Consider the following 27,770-nt stretch of genomic DNA (forward strand, 5'->3'; position numbering starts at 1 on the left):
CCCCTCTGTTTTTTTTCTTAATGGTGAAAATTCATTTTTTTAGCTCTAAGGGGACGCGGATTTCCTGTCAAATGATTTCGCAGCAAGTTACTCCGGCGGAAGCTAGGTGGGGCCACCTTGATGCAGATCCAAATCTCAGGTGGACCACACCACAGAAAACAGTGATGATTGGTATATCCCTGTTAAAAATTCTGAAGGGCCCATTGTAAGGTTTTCGTGATGTTTATTTACCATCTAATAAGTTGATAATGTCAAAAAGATTAGATGAAGAGAAGACAAAAAGCTGATCGTAAATTTTTGTAGCGCATAAAAAGTTTTTAATGATTATTTATCATTGTTTTTATTGGTATGATCCATTAAGAGTTAGATCTTTTTGTAATCGAGAATCGTTTTTTTAAAATGAGATGGAAAAACATATGAACACAAGTAAATAAATACAACAAGGTGAGCTGATCACAAATATGACAGCTGCTACTGCTACCCCACTAATAGCTGATCTGCTCCCATTTTTAAGCTCAAAATAGAGGATGCGTATTTCCTGCGTAAAGATTTCACATGAAATTTCTGTGATGGATCCAAGTTCGCAACCATAATGCTTATGAGAAATTTATTTTATCCACTGAGTTTTATATATTCTTTTAGGAAATGAAACTAAAAATTAGTTAAATCCAAAACTCAAGTAGACTTGAAATAAGAAATAGTGAAGATTGAATGCCGTCCACTGTTAAAACATTCATGGGACTATAGAAAGTTTGAAATAGTATAATATATTCATGTATGCAATTCATCTCAATAGAAATGACCCTATTGTGAGGCGGCCTATTTGAGAGTTTTAGTTCTACTTTATTTTTTATCATGCTCTAAAATAATTTGAAAACTAGGCAAATGAAGTGAATTTCTCACAAACATGCTTCCTCTTGCAATAACTTCCTAAGCATTAGATAAGAAGTGCTTACAAGGGGTAGCGAAGGGGGCAAATATGATGTTCACGAGAAATTCAATCCATTCATCCCTTCTTTTTCTAAATCATTTTAGAAGATGGAACAAAAAATGAAGCAGATTCAAAATTCATGTGGGCCGCATGCCAAAAAACACTAGGAGGAAAATGCCTACCATTTAAACCTCCCTAGGCTTACCATGATTTTTATGTGCCACCCGTACCATTCATAATGTTATTTCTTCTTAAGATGAATTTAACATCCTAGGCGTGCTATGATTTCTATATGCCACTCATATTGTTTATATGGTCAACTGTAAACACAAATATATAACTATGATCCAAAACTTCTATGATCTATAAATATTTTAATAGTGAATGTTCAATCTTCATTATTTCTTGTTGTCCGACCCACTTGAACTTTGTATCTAACTATTTTTTGGTCCCATCCCTTAAAATGATCCGAAGAAAATGGATGAATTGGGTGGGCTTCTCACCAACATCACAATGGGCCCACTAGCTTCTCTTGCAGGAACTTCTTAGGAACAGCTTTCACAATAAGATTAATTAATTAATTATAGAAAAATAATTTTTCAAATTCACACTTTTTCACACCCATTTCCTACACTTCTAGAGCACACTCACAGAATCGAAATTCTCTTCTTTTGTTAGTCACGAAAGAGTATAACGGACACATTGACACGTGTGCATCGTAACACGCAGGTGTAAAATCAAATTCATCCACCAGTTATTTTTATTTTATTCTATGGTCCACTTACAAGGTGGGCCGAGTATTGGAAACAAGAGCATGGTTTATTGGGCATTTGACCGTGTGGGCCCCACGTGATGTTTATTGGACATCTACACCGTTCATTTGATGGGTCCATCTAGTTTGTGGGATATTCTAAAAATCAGCTGTATCCGGAGCTCAAGTGTGCCATACCATCTGAAACTATGTAAAATCATGCTAAAACATCTAAAAGTGTTTGGTACGGCTCAACTGAGTTTTTGATGCAGCTGAAACTTTGTGTTTCATCATCCAATTGGGACACACACAATGGATGGGCTGGATTTGTGAGCCACATCTTAGAGGGGCCTATATAAGATCAGTACGGTTTCAATGGGGCAGATATTCACTATCAACTGTTGTCTATGGTGTGGCCCACCCAAGTCATGAATTAGCCTGATTTTTGGGCCCATGGTCCACCACGAAAGGATGCATCTGACTGATGGGGTTGATTTCCGATCCACATTTCGGTGGGGCCCACACAGCTCAATCTTTTAGGAAGCTTTCGATGAGGTCGACCTCATTGTACCTTTTCACATTTGGAGGCACGCGTTAATATAACAGAGCTTTTTCTAATATATGAATTGAATATCAAACCTATATGCCATGATGGCAAACGTGTGGTGCATGCATGAATTGTATTGCACACACTTATGAGTCTACGTATGGGTCTGGAAAATATCATCCCATGAGTAGACGAACGTATAACCCCACCTCCAGCATCTTGGGCCCCACTGCAATGACCATTTCATCCAACCTTAACAACAAATTGGATGGCAAATAAGCATTATGGTCGAATTTATAAAGTTTTTAATGGTGGGGATTCAATCATGACTGTTTCCTGCGGTGTAGTTCACATAAGATCTGAGTCAGCTTCATTTTCAGGATCATGCTTTAAAATGAGCTTTAAAAACAGAATTTAAGTCACATTCATCACTGTGAGCTCCATCAATGTGGGGCCCATTGTGATGTATATAACTACATCCATGCCGTCCATCTATATTGAAAGTTCATTTTAGGGTATGATCCAGAAATTGGAGTAGCTCCAAATTCTAGATGGACCATAGTATAGAAAACTGTGGTGATTGACCATTAAAAACACCTTATGGGTCACAAAAGCTTTTCATGTGTTTTCTTTGTCCAAGTGTTTGTGACCTTATCAATAGATTAGATGGCAAATAAGCATTTTGGTCCAATCCATTAAGTTTTTAATGATGGGGATTCAATCACAATTTTTTTCTGTGGTACAATCCACCTAAGATTTGGGTCAGCTTCATTTTTAGAATCATGCCTTATAATGAGCTTTCAAAATAGTTGGATAATATGGATTTAAGTCACATACATCACTGTGAGCCCCACGATCTGGGGTTCCACCCACCTCAGTCTCACTTAATCCACTCCGGTGGTATTCCTATAACGAGGTATATCCACAACTTAAGTGGTCCATGCTCATAATAGGATTACTTAATGGAAACTTGTTTTTCTCATTAAGGGAGCATTTGGGGCGTGAGTTACTTAATATAAGCTGCTTATGCCTAAAGTAACTTATCTTAGTTTCTAATTAGTGATTAAAGAACATTAAGTAAGAAAGTTACTTATATTTGATTTTTAACCAAACTTACTTATTTTGAAATAAGTTTTTTATCTACTGCTATAAGTATATAAAAATAAAAAAATAATAATAATAATCGTAACTTATTTGTTAGTTTCCAAACGTCCCAAAGCAATTACACGATAATTACTCATAGAGAATAATTTTGCAGTTACTAAAAGCAACACCAAAGAGGCCCTTAATTTACGAAGGTAGATTTAAAAGACGATGCGAAGCTAAGTCAGTCATCGGTGTAACGGCCACGAGTCTTTCCAGGAGGATTTTTAGGATCCTCAAGTGTACTCGAGATTAATGAATTTTATACCTTGTTCATATTTGGAAAACATTGATACTCTTACAGGGTGTGATGGATGATACGCGGGCACGTGGAATTATGGGTCCCAGTTTAACTGCATAGCGAACAAAAAATTGCACTTAATTCGATTATCTACAGATTGGTGGGCATTTAGTGGACGGTTAAAAATGAAAAATATCCAATGATCCTATTTCAATAAAACAGTTACCCACCAATCAGAAGTTAAGATTGTACTGATTTAATTTTGGGACTGAGAATTCATAAAACTTCGCTGGCACGAATGGGGCTTATGTTTAGGCGATCTTGACCGTTGGTAGATGCGTCTGACTTTTGATGGACCATGAACGGGAAAAAGTTCGCAGATTGGAAGATCGTACACACAAATCTGGGAGCGGATTAGGCGCGGCCCCAGCCTCACCCAAGACGATGTGACCCTTACCGTGGGGCCCACCTTGATGTATGTATTCTATATCCACGCCGTCCATCCGTTTCTCCGTATCATTTTCGGGCATGAGCCCAAAAATGAAGCAGATCCAATTGTCAAGCGAACCATGCCATATAAAACAGTTGTGATTGGCCTTTAATGGGCCACAAAAGTTTTGGATGCGATCAGTCCAAATCCGAGTATATCATGGATCGAGCATCCCATGATTTCTATACGGTTGGAAAAGGAGGCGTGTCTTTGGATCGGCTGAGTTGGGACCATCCATCTAGTGCCACCGACTTGGATGCGGCCAGTTTAAAAATCACACCGACAGTCTCTTGCCGTCATTATTACTCATTTCCTTCTGAATAAAGACGGTTGACCATTCCATTTTATATCCATCTCTACTTTGAAATCCGACGAGGGACGGCTAGGATCGGACTGTAACCCAAAGCCCTGTGGAGCCCACCGGCCAGTATCCACTCTATCCATCAGTTTCTCCTGCTCATTCAGGATATGAGCTCGAACATGAGGGAGATCCAAAATCAAGTGGGACACACGAATGAGGATTGAACGCCCACCATTGAAACCTTAGTGGGGGTCACAGACGTTCTGGATCAGAGTTATATTTGTGTTTACCCTGCAATGCAACCAGGTGACTAGTCACCACCTTATGAACGGGTTGGATGGCATCTAAGCATCATGGTGGAACCCAGAAGGTTTCAATGGTGGGTGTCTCCATCCCCACTGTTCCTACTGGTGTGTTTGAGCTCTCCTAAAATAAGCCAACGACACGGTGGGATATAACACAAACATAACAGTAGGCCACACAACCTTTGTTACGGACAATCCGCTAGGATCATCCAATCAGTGTAACTTCTGTAAATTGTCAGCCATCCATGATAGAGGCAACTATATGGCTGGTTTGATTCACTACTCTGCGGTGAAATTTGCTGATCAATGGCCCAAATCTTTTTGCAAGCTAATGAAAATGTACAAGCATTCATCCACAATGTTTTTATTTATTTATTTATTATTATTATTTTACATTTAAGGAGAGAAAATGAGCATTTGCGTGTCAGTAATTGATCCGGACGTTAAAGATGGGCCCCACCGGGACAGTAGACCAGACTCTCTCAACAACGTCAGTGACCCACCTGTCTACATGCAGAAGCATCGGGCCCATACCGTCAAATGCAACCTACCAGAACCTAGCGGGCGTTTTTATCTGTTTAAAAGATGGGTCCGTACATCTATGCCATCAAAAACTGATATCCTATGCTATTTATCACAAAATTACGGAAATCATTGGTTAAGCCACAAGAGTTTTAAGGCAACTAATCAGACAGCTACAGTGTAGACGCTCCCGAGCATGACCTCATAAAACCAGAGCCAGGAAGATGAATGGCCTGGATCAATCAATCACAACCCCGGTTGAGAAACTAACTTCACATAATTCCCTTCTAACCCACACAAGTAACCATTCGTTGGTACTGGAAAACTCAAACCAGCAATCAAAATCATGAGATCGGCACATTGAAAACCGTGGGATGAGCTTCAACGGCAAATGGCTTCGTCTACCAATCAGTCAAATCAGTTTTATTTACCTGATGACATGAAGATGATCTTAGCCCTCTATAAAGGGCAACAAGGAATGCAAAAGACAACTGGCTCGAGGATTAATTCAAGGCAACATGGCACACGTGCAGGATCCAGGCCATTAGCTGGGTGGATCCAAACATGAGCATTCCTTGGCCAAAAAATCTGGCGGTTGGGCTCATCGGATTTCACCACACCTGACAAAATGGTTACTGTTGGTAGAAAGAACACACCAAGCGCCAATGTTTGATGTACAATGTGGCCCACCCAATGTGTAAGACATCCTGATTTTTGGGACACGGCACATTCACGACAGGAGCCACCCAGTGAATGGCCCATATTTCGCATGCATGGCACATCAGCACACTTTCCATGACTCACCATTTCAGTCCATCCTCTCACCTAAGCATTTCTAGTCCCTTCAAAATATTAACACCAATGATAATATTGCCCTAATGCATACGAAAGGAACAACTAGATTTATTTTTTTAATTTTTCAAAAGATAACTGATGAGAAAAAGGTGGGTTAAAATTTTTGCCTAAGCACCAAATTGCAGTCTCCCATCAAATAAAAAGAAGGATTTCAAGGTGGGGAAAAAGAAAAAGAAAAGAAAGGCGTCGATTACCATTTTGCCATCATGTACAAAATACCAACACACCTTAGTCACCAGAATGTTAAGGTAGCCGGAAAATCTGCTCGGAAACGTCAAATATTCTCATCTGAAAAAGGTTCAGCATCGGAATAATTAGGTATTGATGACACAGAAGGGCCATGGTGGCGAAACCAAGATTGAACTTTCACAGCCATTAAAAATTCAGAATGCGCGTTTTGGGTCCTCCACACTAGGGGTATCGCTCTCCATTCAACGCCCTTTATCATTGGCAAGGTTTGCTGACACTAATAATACGGCCTTCCAGGTGCATATTCTGAATTGCCTGGGGGGGGAGGAGGATATCCATAACCAGCCGCCTGCCAACACAAAACACAAACCCAACTTTTAAAACAAAAATATTGCACAACTGTGTGAATTTAAGAGGTTATTGGCCAATTTATATTGTTTTCTATGGTGTGGCTCACTTGATGTGGTTGGATAGACCTGATTCCTGGGTGTCTGACCGTCATGGTGGGTGGACCTATTGGACGGGCACACTCCACCTAAGCCACCATAATAGCTCAGTACCACCATTACTAAACTGGAGCATTCTCCTAGTTTTCATACAAACAAATATGTGTGCCTGTTGTGTGTGTGTGCATGAGAGAGAGAGAGAGAGAGAGAGAGAGAGAGAACCTCATATCCAGCATTGTTTGAGAAATCAGGAGCATAAGAAACTGGCGGTGCTGGTGCTGCAAGCAAAATAACGAGAATGAAAAGTGAAGTCAGGCCAAATGAATGCTATGGGCAGTGCAATATACAGCATAAGTGAGTTCCAGTTAGACAATTTAAGGTTCGTCTAATTTAGCTAACTGGATTCCCAGAGTGGGAGACAGGGACATGAACTGCTTCAGTTCTTCAGGCCAGAGAAAGTGGGAACTCTAGAAAAGAGCATAACTCTTAAAGCAGCCAAACATAGATATTGCTCATTGTGTGCGCCTAAAATTACATTTAGCTGCCACACCAAAGGGATGAGGTTTTCTCCATTAGGCATGTGCAGAAAGTGATATTTACAAAAAAGCAGTGGATCTTTGTTGTGATAGTCCATGAAGATAATTTATAGATCTACTATCCAAAATTCCTGTTATATTAGGGAAATCAATGCTTTTCCAGAACACAGCAGAACACAGAGAGAGAAAGGTCCCTCGACCCAAGGATATGCATGGTACATTTGAGCTTTCAGTTTGTACCATTCACCACAGGTCAGTGATGCATATCATTGTTCCATTGGCCAACACTATCGACATACCATGCCCCAAATATCTCCTTAATAGGACAAGCCTTCAGTTACTGACTTGCAGATAGATGGACAAAAAGAGAAATGCAGCAACAACAGTCCACATTCAACTGAAAAAAGACCGAATAATGGTGGCTAGTATCTCCCATTGTTGGAGATTTTTGGGGCATTGTCCATTCAAAGTGGACCCAACAACACGATGGTCTGGACCACTGAATCATGGGCCCCCATTTGTGCAAACTGAAAACCCAAGTATACTAACAAAAGGAAAGAATTTCAAATTAACTGGACCCCTTCTGTGGAGACAATGTTTTTTTTTCCCCCTTTTTGGATTGTGCAGAAAAACACCTAAAATTCTCCTTGTGAAATTGATAATTCAGTCCAGCTAATAAATAACACAATGCATGTCACTAAGCCCCATAACTGATATGATGAGAAGAGCAACACATGCTCAAGAGAGGCAATATGTGCCCAATGGGAAGAGACATGCTACAAAACCCAAGAAAATAAACTCTAGAGAGCTTTGCTAAGTGCATACAAGTGTGCAATAAAGCTCATGTACCCGCCAGACACATTCCATCATGGCACAATAGGTCCAAGATCCAATCCATCCAACAGGGCACCACTATATTGATGCCCTAACCCAAGAATCAGGTTGATCCACTGGTCAGCAGGGCTCCAGTTAGCAACACAAATGCACAACTCTGAAAAACTTGGCTGAATTTTTCCAAGCCATTCTACATCAGGGCTCACATACTAAGTGGACCAGATTTATTTTTGGAAAAACCTGTACTGGATCGGACCAACCTGATTGGTTGTTTGGATCTTGCACCTATGTGTCATGCTGGCACATGTGGCATGGACAAACTTTGCACACACGTGTGGAGCAAAGCTCAACTCTTTATTCGATAACCATGTCTAGAATCCATACATTTGTACTGACCCAAAAAGAAAACACACGCGTACAGCTTTTCTTATATGGCCATGTATACATACATACCTTTGAAATTAAACATTGATGAAGCCTATAGACTGATATAAGGACTTTTCTAAAATACCTCTAAAAACAAATAAATAAAGCAAAGATATTGCGCTATTGGCCAACTTTCCTAAAAATAGCAAATAAAAAGCATATGGAGTCCAATTTATCTGTAATCTTGAGGGGCAGGTTTTTCTTTGGGCAATGGGGAAAGGGATAAGATTTTGGGATGATATCTGGATAGGAGATCAAATATTGAGGGACAGGTTTCCACAATTAGCGGGTATTGCTCAAAAGTCGGATGTAGTAGCGACTAGATGCTTTTCGATCCATGGTGATTCAGTGGTATGGGCTCCTCTTGTAGGAGGAACTTATCCAAGGTAGAGGTGGAAGAGTTGTTGAGCTTATTGGAATTGCTAAGGTGCGCCCGGTGGTATCACAAAGCGATTCAATGAGGTAGCTAGACGAAAAGTCTGGTAAGTTTTCAGTAAAATCTGTCTATCTAAGATTTCTTGGAAGGTCTTTTGGTTCTGAGGCTAGCCATACTGCTTACATTTGGAAATATGGAAGTCCGCCAAAGGCATCTGCTTGCACATGGTTAGTGGGAAGTAATAAGGAGCTTACTGTGGACAACTGATGCAAAAGAGGGATGACCCTTCCTAATATATGTCTGCTGTGCTATAAAGCCAAAGAATTAGTAAATCATTTATTTATCCATTGTGAGTTTGTGTCAAAGATTTGGGAGGAGTTCGTTAGGAATCTTGGTTTCTACTGGGTAATGCCGGGTTCGATTGAATCATTATTCAAATCTTGGCATGGAGGAGGAAAAGGTGAGGTAGGAAGGAAAATATGGCATATCTGTCTCCTTGCTGGATTATGGGTGTTGTGGCTTGAAAGAAACAGTTGGTGTTTTCGGAATTGGAAAAAGTCCCCCCAGGGAGATCTGCATATTGGTAAAGGAGCTGGTTAAAGAATGGGCGATCAATGCAGAGATTATTGGGGCTGACCAATTCTCTAATATTTGGGCAGAGTTGTAATCGGGTGTTTGTGCTTTTGTTTGTTTCCCTTCTTCTTCTTCTTTTTAGTTTTCTGTATTCTTTTGGATTCAGCCTTTAAAAATAAAAATAAAAATAAAAATGTCATCATTCAAAAAAATAAATCTATCTGTAAACTTTTATAAACATGCACACAGCCCTCTTTTATACACAACTGTATTCATGGGGTTGTAAAATCAGGAGAAAACTCTTGTTCCAAAAGGCTAAAAAGTGTCCAAATTATCATTAAAAATCCATTTGCATCTACTGTATGGGCAAGTGTATGGATTTACACATGCATATGTTGTACACATCCCAGCTATACCTATATGACCGTATATCCACATGTAAAACATATACGCTAGCGATATAGGAACAGGAAATCCAATCCCATTGGACCTTGTGTTCCACATTCAATTGGATTCCATGATCATGGGATCTGCACACAAGTAGAGAATTATGAAAGGCCTAGATGCATCCTGCATGCATCATACATTTTGCATATCCTCAGGTCAATAACCTTATAATTCCTAAGGTAAATAACCAGTGGCAAAAAAAAAAAAATCAAATTAAGTGCAAAACATAAAGCCTAAGCTAGGGGCGTGTGAACAGCAACAATCACAGTTCAAGCAACAAGAAATTGCAACAGAGAAGAAGAACAGACAGGTTTGCATTAAAAATAATAATAATAACAACAACATTTTCTTTAAAACAAGCCAATTTATTTCAATGAACATTCCTGTAATTTCTTATTTGGAGGGCCTAATTTCATGTAGCTCAGATACATTAAAATACATTTAACTTAGTTATAATACCGACCATGTACCAAATTATGCCTAAAACCAACCAAAAAAAAAGCATTAATATAAGATGCTACCTGCAGCAAAACCAGCACCAGCAGCACTCCTTGCTTGGCTATCATCATATCCTGGCCCACCAACACTGATTGACCAAAAAATATCACACCCTTAGATAAAGATGATGCTAAGAGCTCGAAAATGAAGACAATAAATCCAGATGAGAATATAAGATGCAGACCTTCTCTGCCCATAACCATATTGATCTCGTACTTGTTTCGCAGCAGGTTCAGCGTATCCACCATGAGGATCCTGAAAAGCATTTCCCATTAACAAAGACTTCATAATGGACAACTGCGGCATCAGAGAGCAATAAGAAGACATTTACCATTTCGGAATATGGACGCTTTGATCCAGAAGCTACACCATAAGCCTGACCCTGGTAGCTAGTTTCAGGGGCTCCGTATGCCTGTGCATATGGATCCCCATATGCAGCTGGATGCGCATTGTAATTTGATTTTGGCTTTCCAAAGCGAGAGTTCTTTTGGTTGCCAAAATTGTTAGGTCTACCACGCATATTGCCTACAAATTCGGGGGCATGCCAACATCAATTCCACTTCTGTGGATATCAAAAGTAACCCAACCAAAAGACAAAAGGCATGAAAAATATAAACTAGCTCTCGTTATTATTACCACGGCCTTTCTTTGATGAACGTGCATTGTCCATGCCTCTACCACCACGCTTTCCACCTCTGAACGGTTCTTCCCTTTTTTGGCGATATCCAATTTGCCCTCTACCACCACCTTGCCCTCTACCACCACCATGGCCGCCTCTTCCGCCACCATGGCCTCCTCTTCCACCACCATAACCTCTACCGCCGCCTTGACCTCTACCACCACCATAACCTTGATTACCTTGACCTCTACCACCACCATAACCTTGATTGCCTCTACCTTGGGGATAAGATGGCTTGTGCCATTTATCACTTTTGGGCTTGAAGTGACCCTTCCCCTTCCCTTCATACCCTTTGAAATTAACATAGCCTTTGGTATTAGAATGACCACCTTCTTCTACATATTCACCATCTTTCTTAATCCTAAATCCACCTCGAGCACCCAGCTTTGCAAGTCGGCCCTTATTCTGAGGCTTTGCGAGGTTAGCTTTAACCTAGTACGAGAAATGACATTTAGTTAAACAACCAATACAATGCAACAACCCAAATTGAAGTCCTTGAGATGTGATTACCTTGAGCTCTCCTTCCCCAAGCTGAGCATTGTTTATTCCCTCCACACATGCCATCGCACTCTCTCGAGAAGTAAATGCAATAAACCCAAAATCTCTACGCTTTGAAGTATTGAAATTCTTGGATAGTTGAACTTTCTCAATTTCTCCATATTGTTTGCAGTGCTCAGTTACTTTTTCTTCATCCCAAGAATCTGGCAGACCCTCAACATACACAGTTTTCACCTGCAATCAATCAAATAAGATGTTTCTCTTCCAACTTCTCTGTAAGAAATCAGATGAACATAGAGAGTAGTTGCACCACTCAATCATATATCGAACCAGAACACAACTTTATAGTCACATTGATTTTACTGCCAAAAAAGAATGTAATAGAGTAGTGAACTTGTGTGCATCAAATCCAGTCAGTCATCTAGGGGCTCCTTTGTTACTCTGGTGGGTCCAGCCATCAAGTACACGGACGTAGAACTTCCAATGCAGTAAAAACATATCCAAGTGATGAACACAAGTTTCAGACTGGAGCAAAGAGTGCGAGCAAAATAAAAGATATAATCTGCAGCATGCGGAATGCATCATTGAATAACAGGAAGAAAAAAAAAAAGCACGGAATATTCCAAACCTGAGATAGAGCTTCCTCACTAGGATGCATCGAGGATGGGGCAAAAGCAACCCGGGCACTCCTATCACAGCCAAAAATAGCATCTGGCTTTCTTAACCGTTGAAAAGCTGCCATAGCATCAGAATGGGTGTTAAATTCCAGAAAAGCATAACCTTTGCTCTTTCCTTCACCCTTGGGATCCTCAGGGAAAAGTATATCATCAATCTGTTCAACTCCGTAGCCTTTCAAAGTTGTGACCACCTTGTACCATAAAAACAAAAGGCTTCAGAACATGCAGAAATTTCAAAGATGCTGTACTAGCAACATAATCAATGCACAATGCGCTGACAGTTGCCAGCATTTATGATGCATCCAGGCAACACAATCATCTAAACCATGGTCCACATTGTTCCCTATTGATGGCCGATTGTGTGATCTAGTCATCCAGGGGTTCAGATTGCAGACATGCCCATTTGGAGGTCCGGTCATCAGATCTGGCACATCCAACCTTACAGGTTGAAGAAAGGTCCTATTTAGCTGTCCATATTAAAGATTTACCTGGACTTCATCAGCAGTCAAGAATACTCCAATTAATGATCTGGACAAGGTCAAGGGCTTGATGAAAGATCGGAACCAATTCAACAGTCTAGTTGGAATGTGGAAACCACAGTTCCAATCAGATGGCTTTGATGACGACCAATGGGACTGTACAGCCTTATCACTTATCATCTTATATACCAACCATACTTTAAGAGGGTTTGTAGAGTTCATACAGCCCCAACAAGTCTCTACTTAGCTTTGAACTCATAATTCAGTTTTTTATTAGATTGTAGTTTCTTTTCATTATTTGCAATGAATAAGAATGTAATTAGAATATCTAGGAGACTTTATATGAGCCAATCGGAGATTAGAATAGATATCATCTAGAGGCTTCTTTCTAGAAGCTTCTCAAAAGAGATTGAACCTATAGATAGGCCTACAGTCAGCATGTATGAATGCTTGACTGCTTGAATCAGCAAGGACCTGTTTGGTTTGATGTAATTACATGTAATTTCTCTCAAATCAGATTTAAATGCATACATCAAACAACACTGCATGCGTTTGAAAGTGAAGATAGGAGTTTCCCCGGATCAGATTTCATGATAATTCGAAGCCAAAGCTTGGCGGGCCCCACCATTATATGTGTGTTATATCCACTCCATCCATTTGTTAGTACAAATCATTTTAGGGCATGGGCCCAAAAAATGAGGCAGATTCAAAGATCAATTGGACCACACTACATAAAATACTGGAGATTGAACGCTAAACATTTAAATGTTCTTCCCATAGTGTGGTCCACTTGAGCTTTGGATCTGTCTCATTTTTGGAGGCATACCCTAGAATGATGTGGCCAAATGAATGGACAGCGTGGATAAAACATATACATCATGGTGGGACCCACAGAGTCCATCTCGGTTTCCGTACCTAAAAGTTGCTTCTGTCAATGTCATACAGCATCGCTTCCATCACAAATTCCTGTAGCATGTAATTAATGCTTAAAAGGTGTAAAATACATTGCAATTCCCCTGAAATACATCCAACCAAACAGGCCCTAAATGGAACTATGGAAGTCAACTTTGTCTTTAGTCCCCATGATGTGGTTCTAGCATAGGACTGTGATTCTTCTAGAATCTAACCATGAAATGCCTCTAGATCCCTTTTGGTATGACCCCTAGGGTTTTACTTTGTGGAGCAACTCTGCATATTTATCTTTTTTCATTTTATACTATTTTATTTTGTGGCAAGTGAAAAAAGTTGCCTATTTGAGACACATAAATATTGGAGAATTTAATCATCAAAATGGTACAGACATTCTTCTAGTTAACATCAAGGTACAGACAAATTCTGTGAGTCTAACTCAGATTCAGTCGATCTCCGTCTTACCAGATCTTTTGTCCATGTTTTGCAAATGTTGCCCAGGTATAGTGTATCATTATCTTGACTAGCTGAAATACCACAAAGCCTACCCCTCACCTGATCAAAATCATAAAGATCTTATGGTCAGTAATGTTAAATTGGACCCTGAACAAAAATCAATTTTAAAAAAAAAGAACTTGAAAGATCAAGGTGTATAACCTCTATTCCATCTGCGTAATCAGCAAGGACCTTCTTTGCTTGCTCAATAGTGGTATATCGGATAAATCCAAAACCCTTACTTTTCTGTGTTGCTGGATTCTTTACTATTCGTGCACCCTGAATTTCACCAAATTCACCAAACACTTTTATCAAATCCTCTTCAACTGCCTCCCTGTCCAACCCACCAACAAAAATTTCAAATTCCTTCTGTCTCTTCCTCTCTGTCATAGGAGCATGCATAAATACTTCTTCCTCATTATCTTCTTCACCATCACTTCCACTCTTATAATCATCACCCACCTTATCACCGCCTTCGTCAATGTCAGCATTATCAACTCCGCCTCCTTCAATGTCTTCAACTATACCAACTCCAGTCTCCACTTCAGCAGGGTCCTTCTCCAAACCTGAGAATGCTGAATTGATTGATTGGTCATATCAGTACAAGCATCAACAAGCTAAATAACTCAACAAACACATAAAAGGAAACAAAATAAGCTATACAAATCGTAGCATATGCAAAAGCAAATACAAGTTAGTGGTAAAGATAAATAGCAAACAGCACATTCATACAAGCCTTTAATGATTAATCTGTAATTGACAAGATGATTGAAGGAAATATGGCTAATGGATAAAAATAAATAACCGTGCTGCAACCAGATTACCTATGCCACAGTCCTAGCATGAACAATCAATCTTCACAATATCTCCAAAAAATTTTGTTTTCTATTTTTCTTCGTTCTTTTTAAATTCAGTGTTAGTAAATTGTTGCATGCTCCAATCATCACAAAGAAAATTATATTTGCGTCCATTGATTTTACCCAAAATTAGTGGGCTCCCTTTTATGCTTCGCAGCAACAGCTTGGGCATGTCCTTTCCACTTTTGGTCTGATGGGGTACATTGGGTGTGCCTCAGTGCCAACTCAGGTGCATGCATTTGTTTATCTGTGCCTCATGCTCCAATAGTAGGGATGTCAACAAGCTGGGCCAATGCCGCTCCCTTCTATTATTTGCAGCCAACAACTTGGGCATGTCCTTTCCACTTTGGTCCCATGGGGTAGAGAGGGTGTGCCTCGGTGCCAACTTGGGTGCATGTGTTTGATACATGACATGAGGGAACAGCTTGAGCATGTCTTTTCCACTTTTGAGCATACCCATTGATGATCATGTCAACCTATTGTAGGCGAAAAAGTTCACAGAACACAGTAGCCACATGATCTAATGGAAAGAACGTCCATTTCATCCCGGTCTTCATTTCCTCCCGCATCAAGATTTGAAGGCCACTGTGCCTAAAATCCAGTTTAGGACTAACCCCTTTAATTTCAAGGCTGCAAAACGCAGCTTAATCTACTTAGCAGTCTAGACCCACTCAAAGTAACTCTCCATCAACCTCAGCGAGTCATGGCAATGAAACAGGACTACCAGCACAGTCTTCAGTCTCAATCTTCATGTGCCTTGTAGGATTTTTCCAAACTACCCTACAATTTGTTGGAACATCAATTTAATCTCATCTGAATTATTACCTGCCATCTTGGACTACAAGAAGTCTCACTCCAGGTAGGCATCTGCAGTTTCTTTTTCCTCTGAGAAATTCGGTCGGCAAAATTAGGCTGGAGGACTGCTTGTGGGTTGAGGTGTAGGTTGTGTGGGGAATGGCGAATGGGCTGATTTGGAACATGTTATGAGTTGTGAAAGGAACCGCGTCGAGGATGGATTTTTGGGGATGTGTGAGAACAGATTTTGGACCTAGTCCGAGCAAGATTTGAGGCAAAAAATTGAACATTTATAATAATTTTACCGTCACCATGTTGTAATCAACGTTGGAAATATTGTCGGAAATTTGAAACCAGGATTTAAAGCAACACAACAGTCATCCACAGAAGGTTATAAACAATATATTGTGTGTGGCTGTAGATCAAAGGAGCAATGTATTGACCAGCCTTAGAAGGATATTAGAAGTCAATATGCTGCCACACACATACGTAAGTGAGAAAAAACGTTGATCGCCCACAGAAGGGTATGTTTGATCAAGCGAGAGACCATAAGTGGGACTCAAATGTCATTTTAAGGGGTTGATTTGTAGTTGTAAGGGCTAATTGAGTTTTAGAGCATAGATATAATGGCTTGTGACCGTACATTTATATTGTAAGGAGCTGATTTAGTGTTTAGGAATGTAGAGGACATGAAGGGCTAATTTGGGTTTAGGAATATAGATATAATTGTATGGTTGTGATTTGGCATGTGGAGAGGCTGAATAAGAATTTAGGAGTAAATATTTAAAAGGCTAAAAGATTGTATGGTTGTGATTTCATATGGTGAAGAGGTACAACTGTCTTTCATTATTAATAAAGTTGTGATTGATGATAGAAAAAGCCTCAATGCAAATGCCATCACATGTAAAGAGCATACTTGAAACTTCTAAACATTATTTTGCTCCATGCATGTCCAGACACATGTCAGCATGGAACTCAGCGTAGATTTTGACATAGTTTGGCTTTTCTTTTCTTTTCTTTTTATTTGAAATGATGATAATATTATTTCTAACGAGCCAAGGCTCAAACTATACAAATGTACAAAAATCCGAAAAAGAACCTATGATCTTTGAGGATAAAGCCCATTCTATTACAAGAGATTTTGCTATGCTAAACACCTCGGGAAACTGCCTATTTCCATTCCTCAAGCATCAATTATTCCTTTCCAACCATATGGCCCATATGCCAGCAAATAAACATAATTGCAAGATTTTTCTCCCAATCTTCTTTGAACCCCCTCCTGCCACATCAGGAAGAAACTGTCGACAGATTTTGGTGCTACCCATAAGACCCTAAACAAAGCAAAAAAATTGACCCCATAACCTTTTTACAAACAGGTAGTAAAGGAAAAGGCGATCCACCGATTCCTTATCTCACATACAAATCAAACAAACATTCGGTAGGATGAGACCTCATTTACGTAGATTATCTATTGTAAGCACCTTCTTCCTCCCCATCACCCACACAAACGCCGCAACCTTTGGAGGAGAACCATAGCTCCGAGTAAACAATGTCAAGCAAACCCCCACCACTAGTGTTGGCCCCACTTAGGGACATGTAGAAAGATCTTACTGAGAACCTACCAGATTTATCTTTTAACCATATAATAGAATCCGCATATGAAATTACATGGGTGATAACTTTGATAATATTTCCAACAGGCTGATAAACTCTGCAATCTCTTTATCTTCCAAATTCTACCTACACGACAGGGCCCATACGATCTTCCCTCCTATCGAAAAGCAGTTCTCTACCCTCAACCCCACTTCGGCTGCAATTCCCACCATTCGTGGGAAGAGATAGCTCATTTTTTATCCCCACCCATCTATCCTCCCAAAATCTAATGTTCTTCTTGTTCCCCAACATGAAACCAACCGTACCATAGCTTTGAGTAAATGATGTCAAGCAAACCCCCGCCACTAGAGTTGGCCCCACTTAGGGACGTAGAAAGATTTTACTGAGAAGCGAAAACCTACCAGATTTATCTTTTAGCCATATCATAGAATCCACATTTGAAATTACAGGTGATAACTTTGATAATATTACTAACAAGCTGATATAAAGTATGCAATCTCTTCATCTTCCAAATTCTGCCTACACAGAGGGGCCCATATGATCTTCCCTCCCACTATCGAAAAACAGTTCTCTACCCTCAACACCACTCGGCTGCAATCCCTGCCATTCGTGGGAAGAGATGGCTCAATATTTTTTTATCTCCCGCCCATCTATCTCCCAAAATATAATGTTCTTCCTGTTCTCCAACACAAAACCAACCCCTTCCCATATGTTTAATTGAAGCTACATATTTTCAAATGTTTGAGCAATATTTCAAATAGCACTCGTAGCATACGCAATGTAGCATAGCGTACCTAAATAGCGTAAATCCCATGTAGCGTACGCTACAATTACGTAGCGTGTAGCGTACGCTACAATGTTTTTTTTTCTTTTTTGCTTTTTTATTTTTAACCTTTGGTTGTTAAAAATGGTGTAAAACTGACATCACATCGTGAAAAAATTAAAATATAAAGTTAAAAACAAACCTTTCTTTTTTTACTTTCACTTAAAATGGTGGTAATCCTTTGTTAAAGATGGTGTGAAACTCATACATTAAAAAACCTTTAGAACTAAACGGAAAAGAAAAAGGATTTTGAATGTGTTGATGACATCCGTATTGTACTTAATACTCTTAAGTCTCAACCTGTGAGATTTTTTTCTTTTTCATACCTGCGAGTTGTCTTTTAGCTTCAATTAGATTATTAATTAAATTGGTTTGATTAGAAAGTTGTTGATGTGATAATCATTTGATTTGGTTTATATCTTTATATATCTAGATTGGCTTTTGATAAGTGATCATTAATAACTTTTTTGAACATGCTTATACTTGAAAAATGAATCATCTTTCAGGCATTTTTATATTTTCATTTTTTCTTAATATTTATAATTTTTTTCATATTTTTAAATTAAAAATAGAAGTATCATGTAGCTCACACTATGCTACTTACACTACACGCTATAGAGGGTTGAACGCTATGCAACACGCTACACCTATTTAAAACACTATGTGAGGCCCCTGTATAGCAAGGACAACCTAATCCACCACCCCATCTCTTCTTCCCCATATTTCCTAATTATCACCTTTATTCACTGAGAACCTGCCTTTACCCCAAATCTCCAAACCTACTTTCCTAATAAGGCTAGATTCATATCCCCCCAATTTCCTAACCCCCCCACCCCCCCACAAACAAACAAAAAAAAAAGACTTACTTACATCTTCCCACTTCATGAGATGAGATTTGTGATTACCATCTACACCTTTCCACAGAAAGTCCCTCCTCAGTGTTTCTAATTTTACCAAAATCGACTTTGGGCATTTGAAAAGGGACATACAATAAAGTGGAAGATTGGACGTCACCACCCTCATCAAGGTGATTCTTCCACCCAATGATAACCGCAAAGTCCTCCATTGAGACAACATCAACTCAAAAATTTCAACCACTCTATCCCAAAGCTGTTTCGATGGCCTACCAATGCATAGCGGAAGACCAAGATATTTCGATGACGGACATGTGATCTATACTAAATATGATGCAAAAAAATTATAAACAGATTAAAGAGCAATTCAAATTATAAGATATACTAACCTACCACAAATCTAAGAAATCAAATAAACAGTAAAATTCATATTTCAATCTAAATCACAATCCAACAATAAACTAAACCATATAAAACATGAATTTCAAACAATCAATGAAAGGTAGAACTGCCACTATCTTTCTTAGGCGTTAGGAGGGTTAGCACGGCACATGGACTCAAACTCTCCTGAATGATACCTTTCCTAAGAAGCTCATAAACTCGTCTCTTCAACTTTGCATGCTCCGTAGGGTTCATTCGGTAATGAGGAAGGTTTGGCAGAATCGACCCGAAGACAAGATCAACAGCATGTTGAATGCCCCGCATGGGTGGGAAGCTCATCCGGTAGGTCCTTAGGGAAAACATCTCTAAACACCTCCAATACCGGATTCACCTCAGGTGGCAACCCTACACTAACCTCGGGTGTGACTTCTCTTTCCACAAGGGCATACACCAACGAATCAGCCTTAGTTTCTCTCTCAAACGCTTTGACATTTATTATAAGGAGAGATTTAGACTAAGATTTCCTCACCTCTTTAGGATCACCCTTCTTGACGCCCTCTTTCTTCTCTGGGGTGTTTTTGGGCAGAAGAGAATTTAGCTTAATCCATTTACCTTCATACATAAACAAACACGTATTCAAGCGACCGAATAGAGTCACATCTCGATCATACAACTAAGGTTACCCAAAATGATGTGGCCTACATCCATAGGCAAAACATCACACCACAATGTGTCTTTATAGGAAGCAAAATGAATAGGGATAAGACACCGTTGAGAAATCGAAATCAAGGACACATCAACCTAAGAAACTCGATAGAGTTAATGGTGAGGGACGGGTTTCAAACCCAAACGAGAGATAGTGCTAGTGGAAACTACATTGGTGCAACTGTCACTATCAATTATCACTTTGCAGTTTTTGTCGTCACACTTGAAGTGTGGAAGATTGAATTCCTGCGCTAATCATCACTCTCTTTAGCCTGGGCCAAGGCGCATCTGACAAATGCAAGTGGCACGGTCTCAACTCCACTTCCCACTTGAGATTAGCACCTTCCCCATTGTCGGGGTTTGCCTGGAAGGGAATCTTCCAACTAGTTCATATGTGAGTTTTTATCTCATTCTTGAGGACTGTTGGTTGGTTACTAGCAGCTCTACTTTGGGCCTCAATGGTCGCAAGACGGGTTATTGATGCCATTGAGAGCCTCGGCAAGCTTTTCCGAATTCATTGTGGGGTGTAGACCAAAGCCACACCCAATTTGAGCGGGCATAAACCCGGATCTAAAAGAGAACCTGGGAACTAAAGACCTTAAATGCAATGTGATGAGAATGGGAAAACTGCTAACCCCAGATACGGCAATATGAAAACCTAACCAAGATGCGACATGAGAATCATATGCTAAACCTAGGCTCTGATACCAAAATTTGATGCAAGACATGTGATTTATACTAAATATGATGCAAAGAAATTATAAACGGATTAAAAAGCAATTCAAAGTATAAGATATGCTAACTTACCACAAATCTAAGAAATCGAATAAACAATAAAATTCAGATTTCAATCTAAATCACAATCCCACAATAAACTAAACCATATAAAACATGAATTTCAATTTATCAATGGAAGGTATAACTTCTACTTTAGCATAGGCTTAGGTCTAATTCAAAATGGTTGATTTGGTCTTGCTGGGGTGCGGGATATGAGAATCTAGGGCTATGAATTTGAAAGGAATTAGGGCCTTGGAAGGATTTGCAAATTTAAGATTTTATATGGAATTGAGAATTAGGATTTCATTGGGAATTGGGGATTAGGGCTTGAGGAAAATTAAAAGAACTAGAGTTTATAGGTGAATAAGAGTTAGGGTTTTAGGCTAGGGTTTAAGTAATAGGAAGAAAAGAGTGAAGGGATTTAGGGTTGGAGAAGAAAAGTAAAAGAAAAGAAGGATTTGAGAAGAAGATGAGAAAGACAAGAGAGAAATACCTTTTCAAAGAAAAACAAAGATGATGGATGGGGGCTTCACACCTTGGCATCACACCATCAATCTCCATTCATGGGAGATTTTCTATCTCAAGGCAAGAGAGAGAGTCTTTTTTTTATTCAAAATGTTCAATAATGGGCTAGGGTTGGACATCCCAACCTTTTATAGTCTCAAGAGGAACTTTTTACAAAAAAGGCGCTCTCAGATGAAAATCTTCTCATAAGGACACTCAATGAAATAACATTTGTTCCTAACTCCCTAATCTCAACTAAATATCAAAATAAATCCAACATGAACAAGCAACTAAATAAAAGAACTAAATCTAGACATCCTAAAGACTACGATCAATGTGATTTAAGATCACAATGATCCAACCGTCCTGTCAAAGCATCCTCAAGATCCAACTGTCTGATCGATGTGTCCTCGCAATCCAACGGTCCAAACTCTTCAATAATCAACCCACATGCATATTCCTAGTATAGGGTCTTCAAAGATGCATGATCATGCACGTGGGGTCTTCAATGTGGCCCACCTGGGTCCATGTAGTAGTCACCAAGCCAAAGTGAAACTAGAGCCGATCTCCTCCTCTGGTATACTCTGTAAGGTGCTCGGATGTCCTCATCATATGTAGTAGGGAAAGAACTTGCCTAACATCCCATCACTTTGGCAAAAGTCTTTAACTCCACATAAGTAATACCCACCCCCAATATCTCACTCTTATTGGGGGCATATTTTATTGCGATCATTCCTAAAGTCAAAGGGGCAGACTGCTTAAAGGATTTCATACCTTCAAGTCTTATTGGAAGCCCGTACAAAATTATATCCAAAACTCTTCCTTATATGTTCGATTCGGTGATAGGAAGTATAATTTCCAAGAATCAGAGGGGGAAGAGCTTTTGCGGTTGGAAGATAGATCATGGATAATGCTCTCAGAGCCCACGAGTGTATCAACTCCAAATTCAGGAAAGGGAAGTCATGGAAATATACAAGTTGGATATTGAGAAAGTCTATGATCATGTTGATTGGGACTCTCTTGATCATTTATTGGATAAGATGGGTTTCGGGACAAAATAAAGGAAATGGATCCAAATATTTATAGGCTTGATAGCTTTTTCAATCCTTGTGAATGGTTCTCCTAAAGGTTAATTCAGGGCGTCTAGGGGTCTAAGGCAAGGGGATCTACTATCCCCTTTTCTTTTCTTGATCATAGTAAAAGCATTCAATCATCTGTTAACTAAAGGCCAAGAGGTAGATCTCATAAGTGACTTAAGGTCATTAAATTGGGCGATTGAATCTTCCATCTTCAATTTGCAGACAATACAATAATATTTTGTGATGTCATACAACTATAGTGGATAACTCACAAAAAATAAATGATATGAGGTATCCGGTTTAATGGTTAACATTAGAAAAAGCGAAATTGGGTATTCACTTGTAGAAAGATTTCAAGATCGGCTTCAGTGTCTGGTTGCAAAATCGGGTCTCTCTCCTCCACTTACTTAGGGCCCCTGTTGTGCATTAGGAAGCCTCCTACACACTTGTGGGACAAGGTGATTGAAAGAATCGAAAGGAAACTTTCCAAATGGAAAAGTGAAAGAATCGAAAGGAAACTTTCCAAATGGAAAAGCCAATATCTTTCTTTAGGCGAATGTCTAACCCTCATCAAAGCTGCTTTTTCAAACATGTTGCTTTACTTCATGTCCCTTTTCTCGAATGCTTGTAGTTAATGTTGGGAATGTCAGAAAAGTTGAGGGACTTTCTTCGGAGGGGTTCTTCAAAAAATTTTAAGTTCCATCTCATGAAATGAGCAAAGCTTTGTAATCCATACCCCAATGGAGGGGCAGGTTTGAGGGACTTGAGCACTATGAACCTTGCCCTCCTAGGCAAACGGATATGGTCGGTAAGGAAGAAGGTAGTTATTGACGTGAGATCGTTGCAAGTAAATATGTTCTTCGGGAAATAGGTGGAGAAGTAAAATAATTCTCTTCAGGGCCTTTAACACTTGGAAATCAGTAGTATCTGTACAATCTAAATTTAAAGGAGTGAGACGGTTCAAGAATCGGATTTTGGGAGGATATGTAGTGTGGTAATAACCCTTTGCATCAGGAGTTTCCTATCCTAGCTTGTTTGGCTCCCATTAGAGATATCAAGGTGGTCGATTGCTATTCTTCTTTTGGACCATTTGCAAGCATTTTTTTATCCCTATTGGAGGCAAGGACTCGATGGTGTAGCACATCCACAATTCAAGGAGGTTCTCGGTAAAGTACTATAGGGTGCTTCGGGAGTTTGGATCAAACAATTGTCGTGTTTATGCCTCCCAGTTTTGGTTCTATGGTGCTCCCCCCAAGATCGTAGTGTTTAATTGGCTAGTGGGAAGGAAAAAAGTCTTGACGATTGACAACCTGATGCAGGATAATTAACCACTTGCTCTAAAAGCTCGAACTAATAGAGCATTGTGAATCAATCCCTTTATCTCATAGCTCGGGCCCCACATTCATGGGTTAGGTCCTCGGCCGAACCCTCTTCGTGGGCCCCAAATCACATGGGTTCCTGCCCCTCGTGGGCCCCAAATCACATGGGTTCCGCTTCACACAGGCCGCCTACCCCAAGTGTGCCCTCGCATCCCACAGGCCACCCCGCTTGAGCCCAATGTGAAAATGCCCCTGCATTAATCACCCCCGTTGAGGAGTCTCGAACATAAGACCTCCCACTATGATACCTATTTGATGCAAGACAATTAACCACTTGCTCTAAAAGCTCAAGCTGATAGAGCATGGCGAATTAATCTCTTTTATCTCATAGCCCAAGCCCCACATCCATAGGTTAGGTCCTCGGGCGAGCCCTCCTCGTGGGCCCCAAATCACATAGGTTCCACCTCACACAAGCCGCCCACCCTGAGTGTACCCCCACATCCCACAAGCCACCCCACTCGAGACTGGTGTGAAAATGCCCCTACATTACAACCCCAAAAAAGGCCTATGTGCATTCTCAACATCTGCTCCCTATGCTTAAAAGCGACGAGGATTGTTGACCACCTGTTTATCCACTACCCTTCACCTTCAAGGTCCGGGTGCATTTTCTCTCAATTTTCAACACACAGTGGGTTATGACACAATCCATGGGAGAGCTTCTTTGGGCCTAGCATGGAGGAGGGGTGAGAAAGATGAGTAAGAGTATGTGGCATCTCATGCTTCCGGCTATTTGGTGGGCTATTTAGGAAATTAGGATGAAAGAAATAGTTGGTGTTTTCAATATAGAGCTAGATCAAATGAGTTTGTCGAGGGCAAGATAAAGGTGGAAGTGATCAATTGAGCCTTCCTTTTGAAAGATGTATCTGACTGCGATCGCCCCTCCTTTTTTGGATTATAATTCTCCATTTTTTCCTTTATTGTCTTCTTTCCCCGTTTTAGATTTTTCTTGAGGGCTCTCAATAAAATTTCCATTACCCCTCCAAAAAAATTCCCTTCTATCTAATGAAGCGCTATAAATACTATTTTTTATCTTTTATTTCTTCATAATTAGCATCAATAATTGAGATGAAAATTGTTCTATATCAAAATAAAATGGTAGACACTGACTACATTGAGGAACATATAGTGATTCCCCTATAGGGAGTTAAGATGATTCAGCACCTTCCATATTCAAGAAACTACTGCATTCTTTTCTTTTGAACTTCTTATGTACATCACAAAGAAGTCAAATGAGTTGGATTGATCCAGCAAATTAGCGTTAGCAAAAGATAGTCTTTCTATCTTAAGTAGGGGTATGGCATGTGCCATTCACACATGATGAAAGGGTTTGATGGGAGATAGTATCTTCATTTCTCCCTATCTTAACTAGGGGTATAGCAAAAGATAGTATCTTCATTTTATCCCAGTGATTCACACCTAATGGGAAAAAAAAAATCACACCTAATGAAAGGGTTTGATGGAAGATAAACACCAAGGTGGCCACACACACACACACACACAAACCTATGGTTGGATTTCCATATCCTTTGTTCACTATGGTGTGGACCACCTGAGCTATGGGTATGCCTGAGTTTTGCCTGCAGGGCCTAGCATCAAGGAGAGCACCTAATGGACAGAGTGGATTCTGCACAGGCGACATGGTGGGCCCAAAGAGCTTATTCTTCTAAGTGCAGTGTAAAACAGGCCTTGTAGTGGATTCTGGTCCACGATTACACACATTGAAAGTACTAAAAGAAGCGGGTGCAATCTACGTCGTCTCTTAGACGGTAAAATCTCAACTGTTCTCTGCAAAGCAGCTACATTTTTATGACAAATTTTTAACCTCACAAAACCAATGGACTAATTGCAAGGGCAAAAATGTCCAAAGCTATTACCATTATATATGGTAGAGATGAAGTCCATAAGTCCTAAAAAAAATCTGAACTTCACCAATGCCTAAAGTGGTGCGATAGTAAACTCATGAAATGTAGGGCAGTGACCCTATTCAATTCATGTGCACAACTAGAGGGCCGTGAGTTACTGGATTCTTAGTGTTTCTTTGACCATACAAATTACTACTTCAGGGGAACTGCTCAACCCTTGACACAAGGACGTGAATAGAATCCTGTGGCCATGACGCATCGAGTCCGTACAGGTAGTGCCCATGGTTCTGTTACTCAGACCATTGATCTAGCAGACCAGCCATGTATAAGTCATGCCCCAGAGAAAGAAAAAGGAATTTCTCACATGTGGAAGAATCCTAACCATTCAATCTCTGTGCTGCAAATAGGCAGTCAGCAAAAAAAGCAAGATGCAGAAAACATCATATATTCAACTGTGAAACACCATCAAATGGATTCTACTATCTTTCAATGTCAAATATTTACAGCAGGGCCCATCATATCAACAGTTGATATCAACAAACCATGACCCCAATGCTAGAATCTTGATAGAAATGTTCATGAGCCTAATAACAGTCGCCATTACCCGTATTCCGCAAACTAATTAAATGACCAAACAATACCCTTTTAAAGGAGCGTTTCTACCATTAAACAATCATGAAAAGTAATCCAGGGAATTGAAGATAATCTCAAGAAAATTTCAAAGCCACCAAATTTTTTTGGTGCAATTTCAAAACTGGAATAAAATATACGAAAAAATAGAAAAAAGGGATTTGTACCTTGGTCTTGATCCATCTGATCTCCTTCACCCTCATTTTCTCCATATGCAGCTTCTTCAGGCCCTTCAAGCATCTCATCATCTTTCTCATCACCGATAGCTTCCGAAGCAGGATCTCCTGAATCCAAAGGTGGAGCATTCACCTCATCAGCAGTGAAAGGCTCTACTACCAGAGGCTCCGTCTCTGCTGCTGCCGGTTCCAGCAGGACCTCTTCTCCAGAAACTTCCATCGTGGCATCTGCTTCAGGATCTTTCTCCGCCTCGGCAGCCCCAAACGGAAACTCGGGTTCGGGAACCGTCTCCTCCTCTACGACACATGGCGGAGCCTCAGGTTCGAGGCTGTTCTGCTCCTCGACGGCGTCCGTCTGAACCTCAGGCTCAGGAATGCTCTGCTCCTCAGCGGCATCCAACGGAACCTTAGGCTCAGGAATGCTCTGCTCCTCGGCGGCATCCAGCGGAACCTCAGGCTCAGGAATGCTCTGCTCCTCGGCGGCATCCAGCGGAACCTCAGGCTCGGGAGCCTGTGTTTCCTCAACGGCGCTTGACACAGCTGCTTGCTTGGATTTTGGCGTGGCGGCCCTTCCCCTCCTTGCCGCGGCCGCTCCTCTCTTCGCCCGAGGAGGCATCTCCCTCTCTCTCTTGCTGGTTGCTGGGGAAGTAAAGGAACGGAGGAAGACGAGCTAGGGTTTTAGTTTGGAAAGAAATCTCTCTCTCTCTCTCTCTCTCTCTCTCTCTCTCTCTGGTTGGTTTTTGGAAAGTAAAGGGAGGGAAGACGAAGAGCTAGGGTTTTGGTTTTGGACAGAAAGGGGATGGTGAATAGGGGAGGGATTTGAAGAGAAGAAAGACGAGAAGCGTGCGGAGATGAGATGTAGATGCGAGAGCTCTTTTGTTTTGGAGCCACGGATTGATGATTTCTCACTCGCACGTGTGTTGTTGCGTGCCGGTAATTGTTGGCGGTTATTCGATTTTCTGTTTGGATGGATCCGATAGATCTAGGCCGTAACTGGCACGCGTGGTGCTCTATGCGGCGAAATGCGTGGTGATCGACTTTTTTATGCGAAGTGATTTGATACTCTGGCTGCGTATGACGCTTGATATGCATGAACTTAGAAATGGTAGACGTGGCATAACCGATTAACTTGTGGAACCCACTGTCGCGAAGCTACAATCTAAATATCAGGTTGGTTTAACCATCC

General features: G+C 40.3%; 1 protein-coding gene across 2 annotated transcripts; it reads right to left on the reverse strand.

The window, feature by feature from the left end:
• Positions 1-6,259: 6,259 nt before the first annotated feature.
• LOC131248394 (uncharacterized) lies at positions 6,260-27,443 on the reverse strand. 2 transcript variants are annotated; one of them, XM_058248664.1, is made up of 12 exons: positions 27,036-27,443; positions 26,576-26,990; positions 14,311-14,723; positions 14,119-14,208; positions 12,217-12,456; positions 11,601-11,822; positions 11,048-11,522; positions 10,743-10,936; positions 10,596-10,666; positions 10,435-10,499; positions 6,944-6,999; positions 6,260-6,624 (listed from the first exon to the last, which is right to left on the reverse strand). In XM_058248664.1, exons 1-12 carry the CDS (start codon positions 27,198-27,200, stop codon positions 6,553-6,555), a joined length of 2,478 nt encoding a protein of 825 aa, XP_058104647.1. In that variant the 5' UTR covers positions 27,201-27,443; the 3' UTR covers positions 6,260-6,552. The 2 variants fall into 2 exon arrangements, with proteins under 2 accessions (XP_058104647.1, XP_058104645.1); XM_058248662.1 differs by having other exon boundaries at positions 26,576-27,443.
• Positions 27,444-27,770: the final 327 nt, after the last annotated feature.

Source organism: Magnolia sinica, chromosome 6 (assembly GCF_029962835.1).
Source record: "Magnolia sinica isolate HGM2019 chromosome 6, MsV1, whole genome shotgun sequence".
Lineage (NCBI taxonomy): Eukaryota > Viridiplantae > Streptophyta > Magnoliopsida > Magnoliales > Magnoliaceae > Magnolia > Magnolia sinica.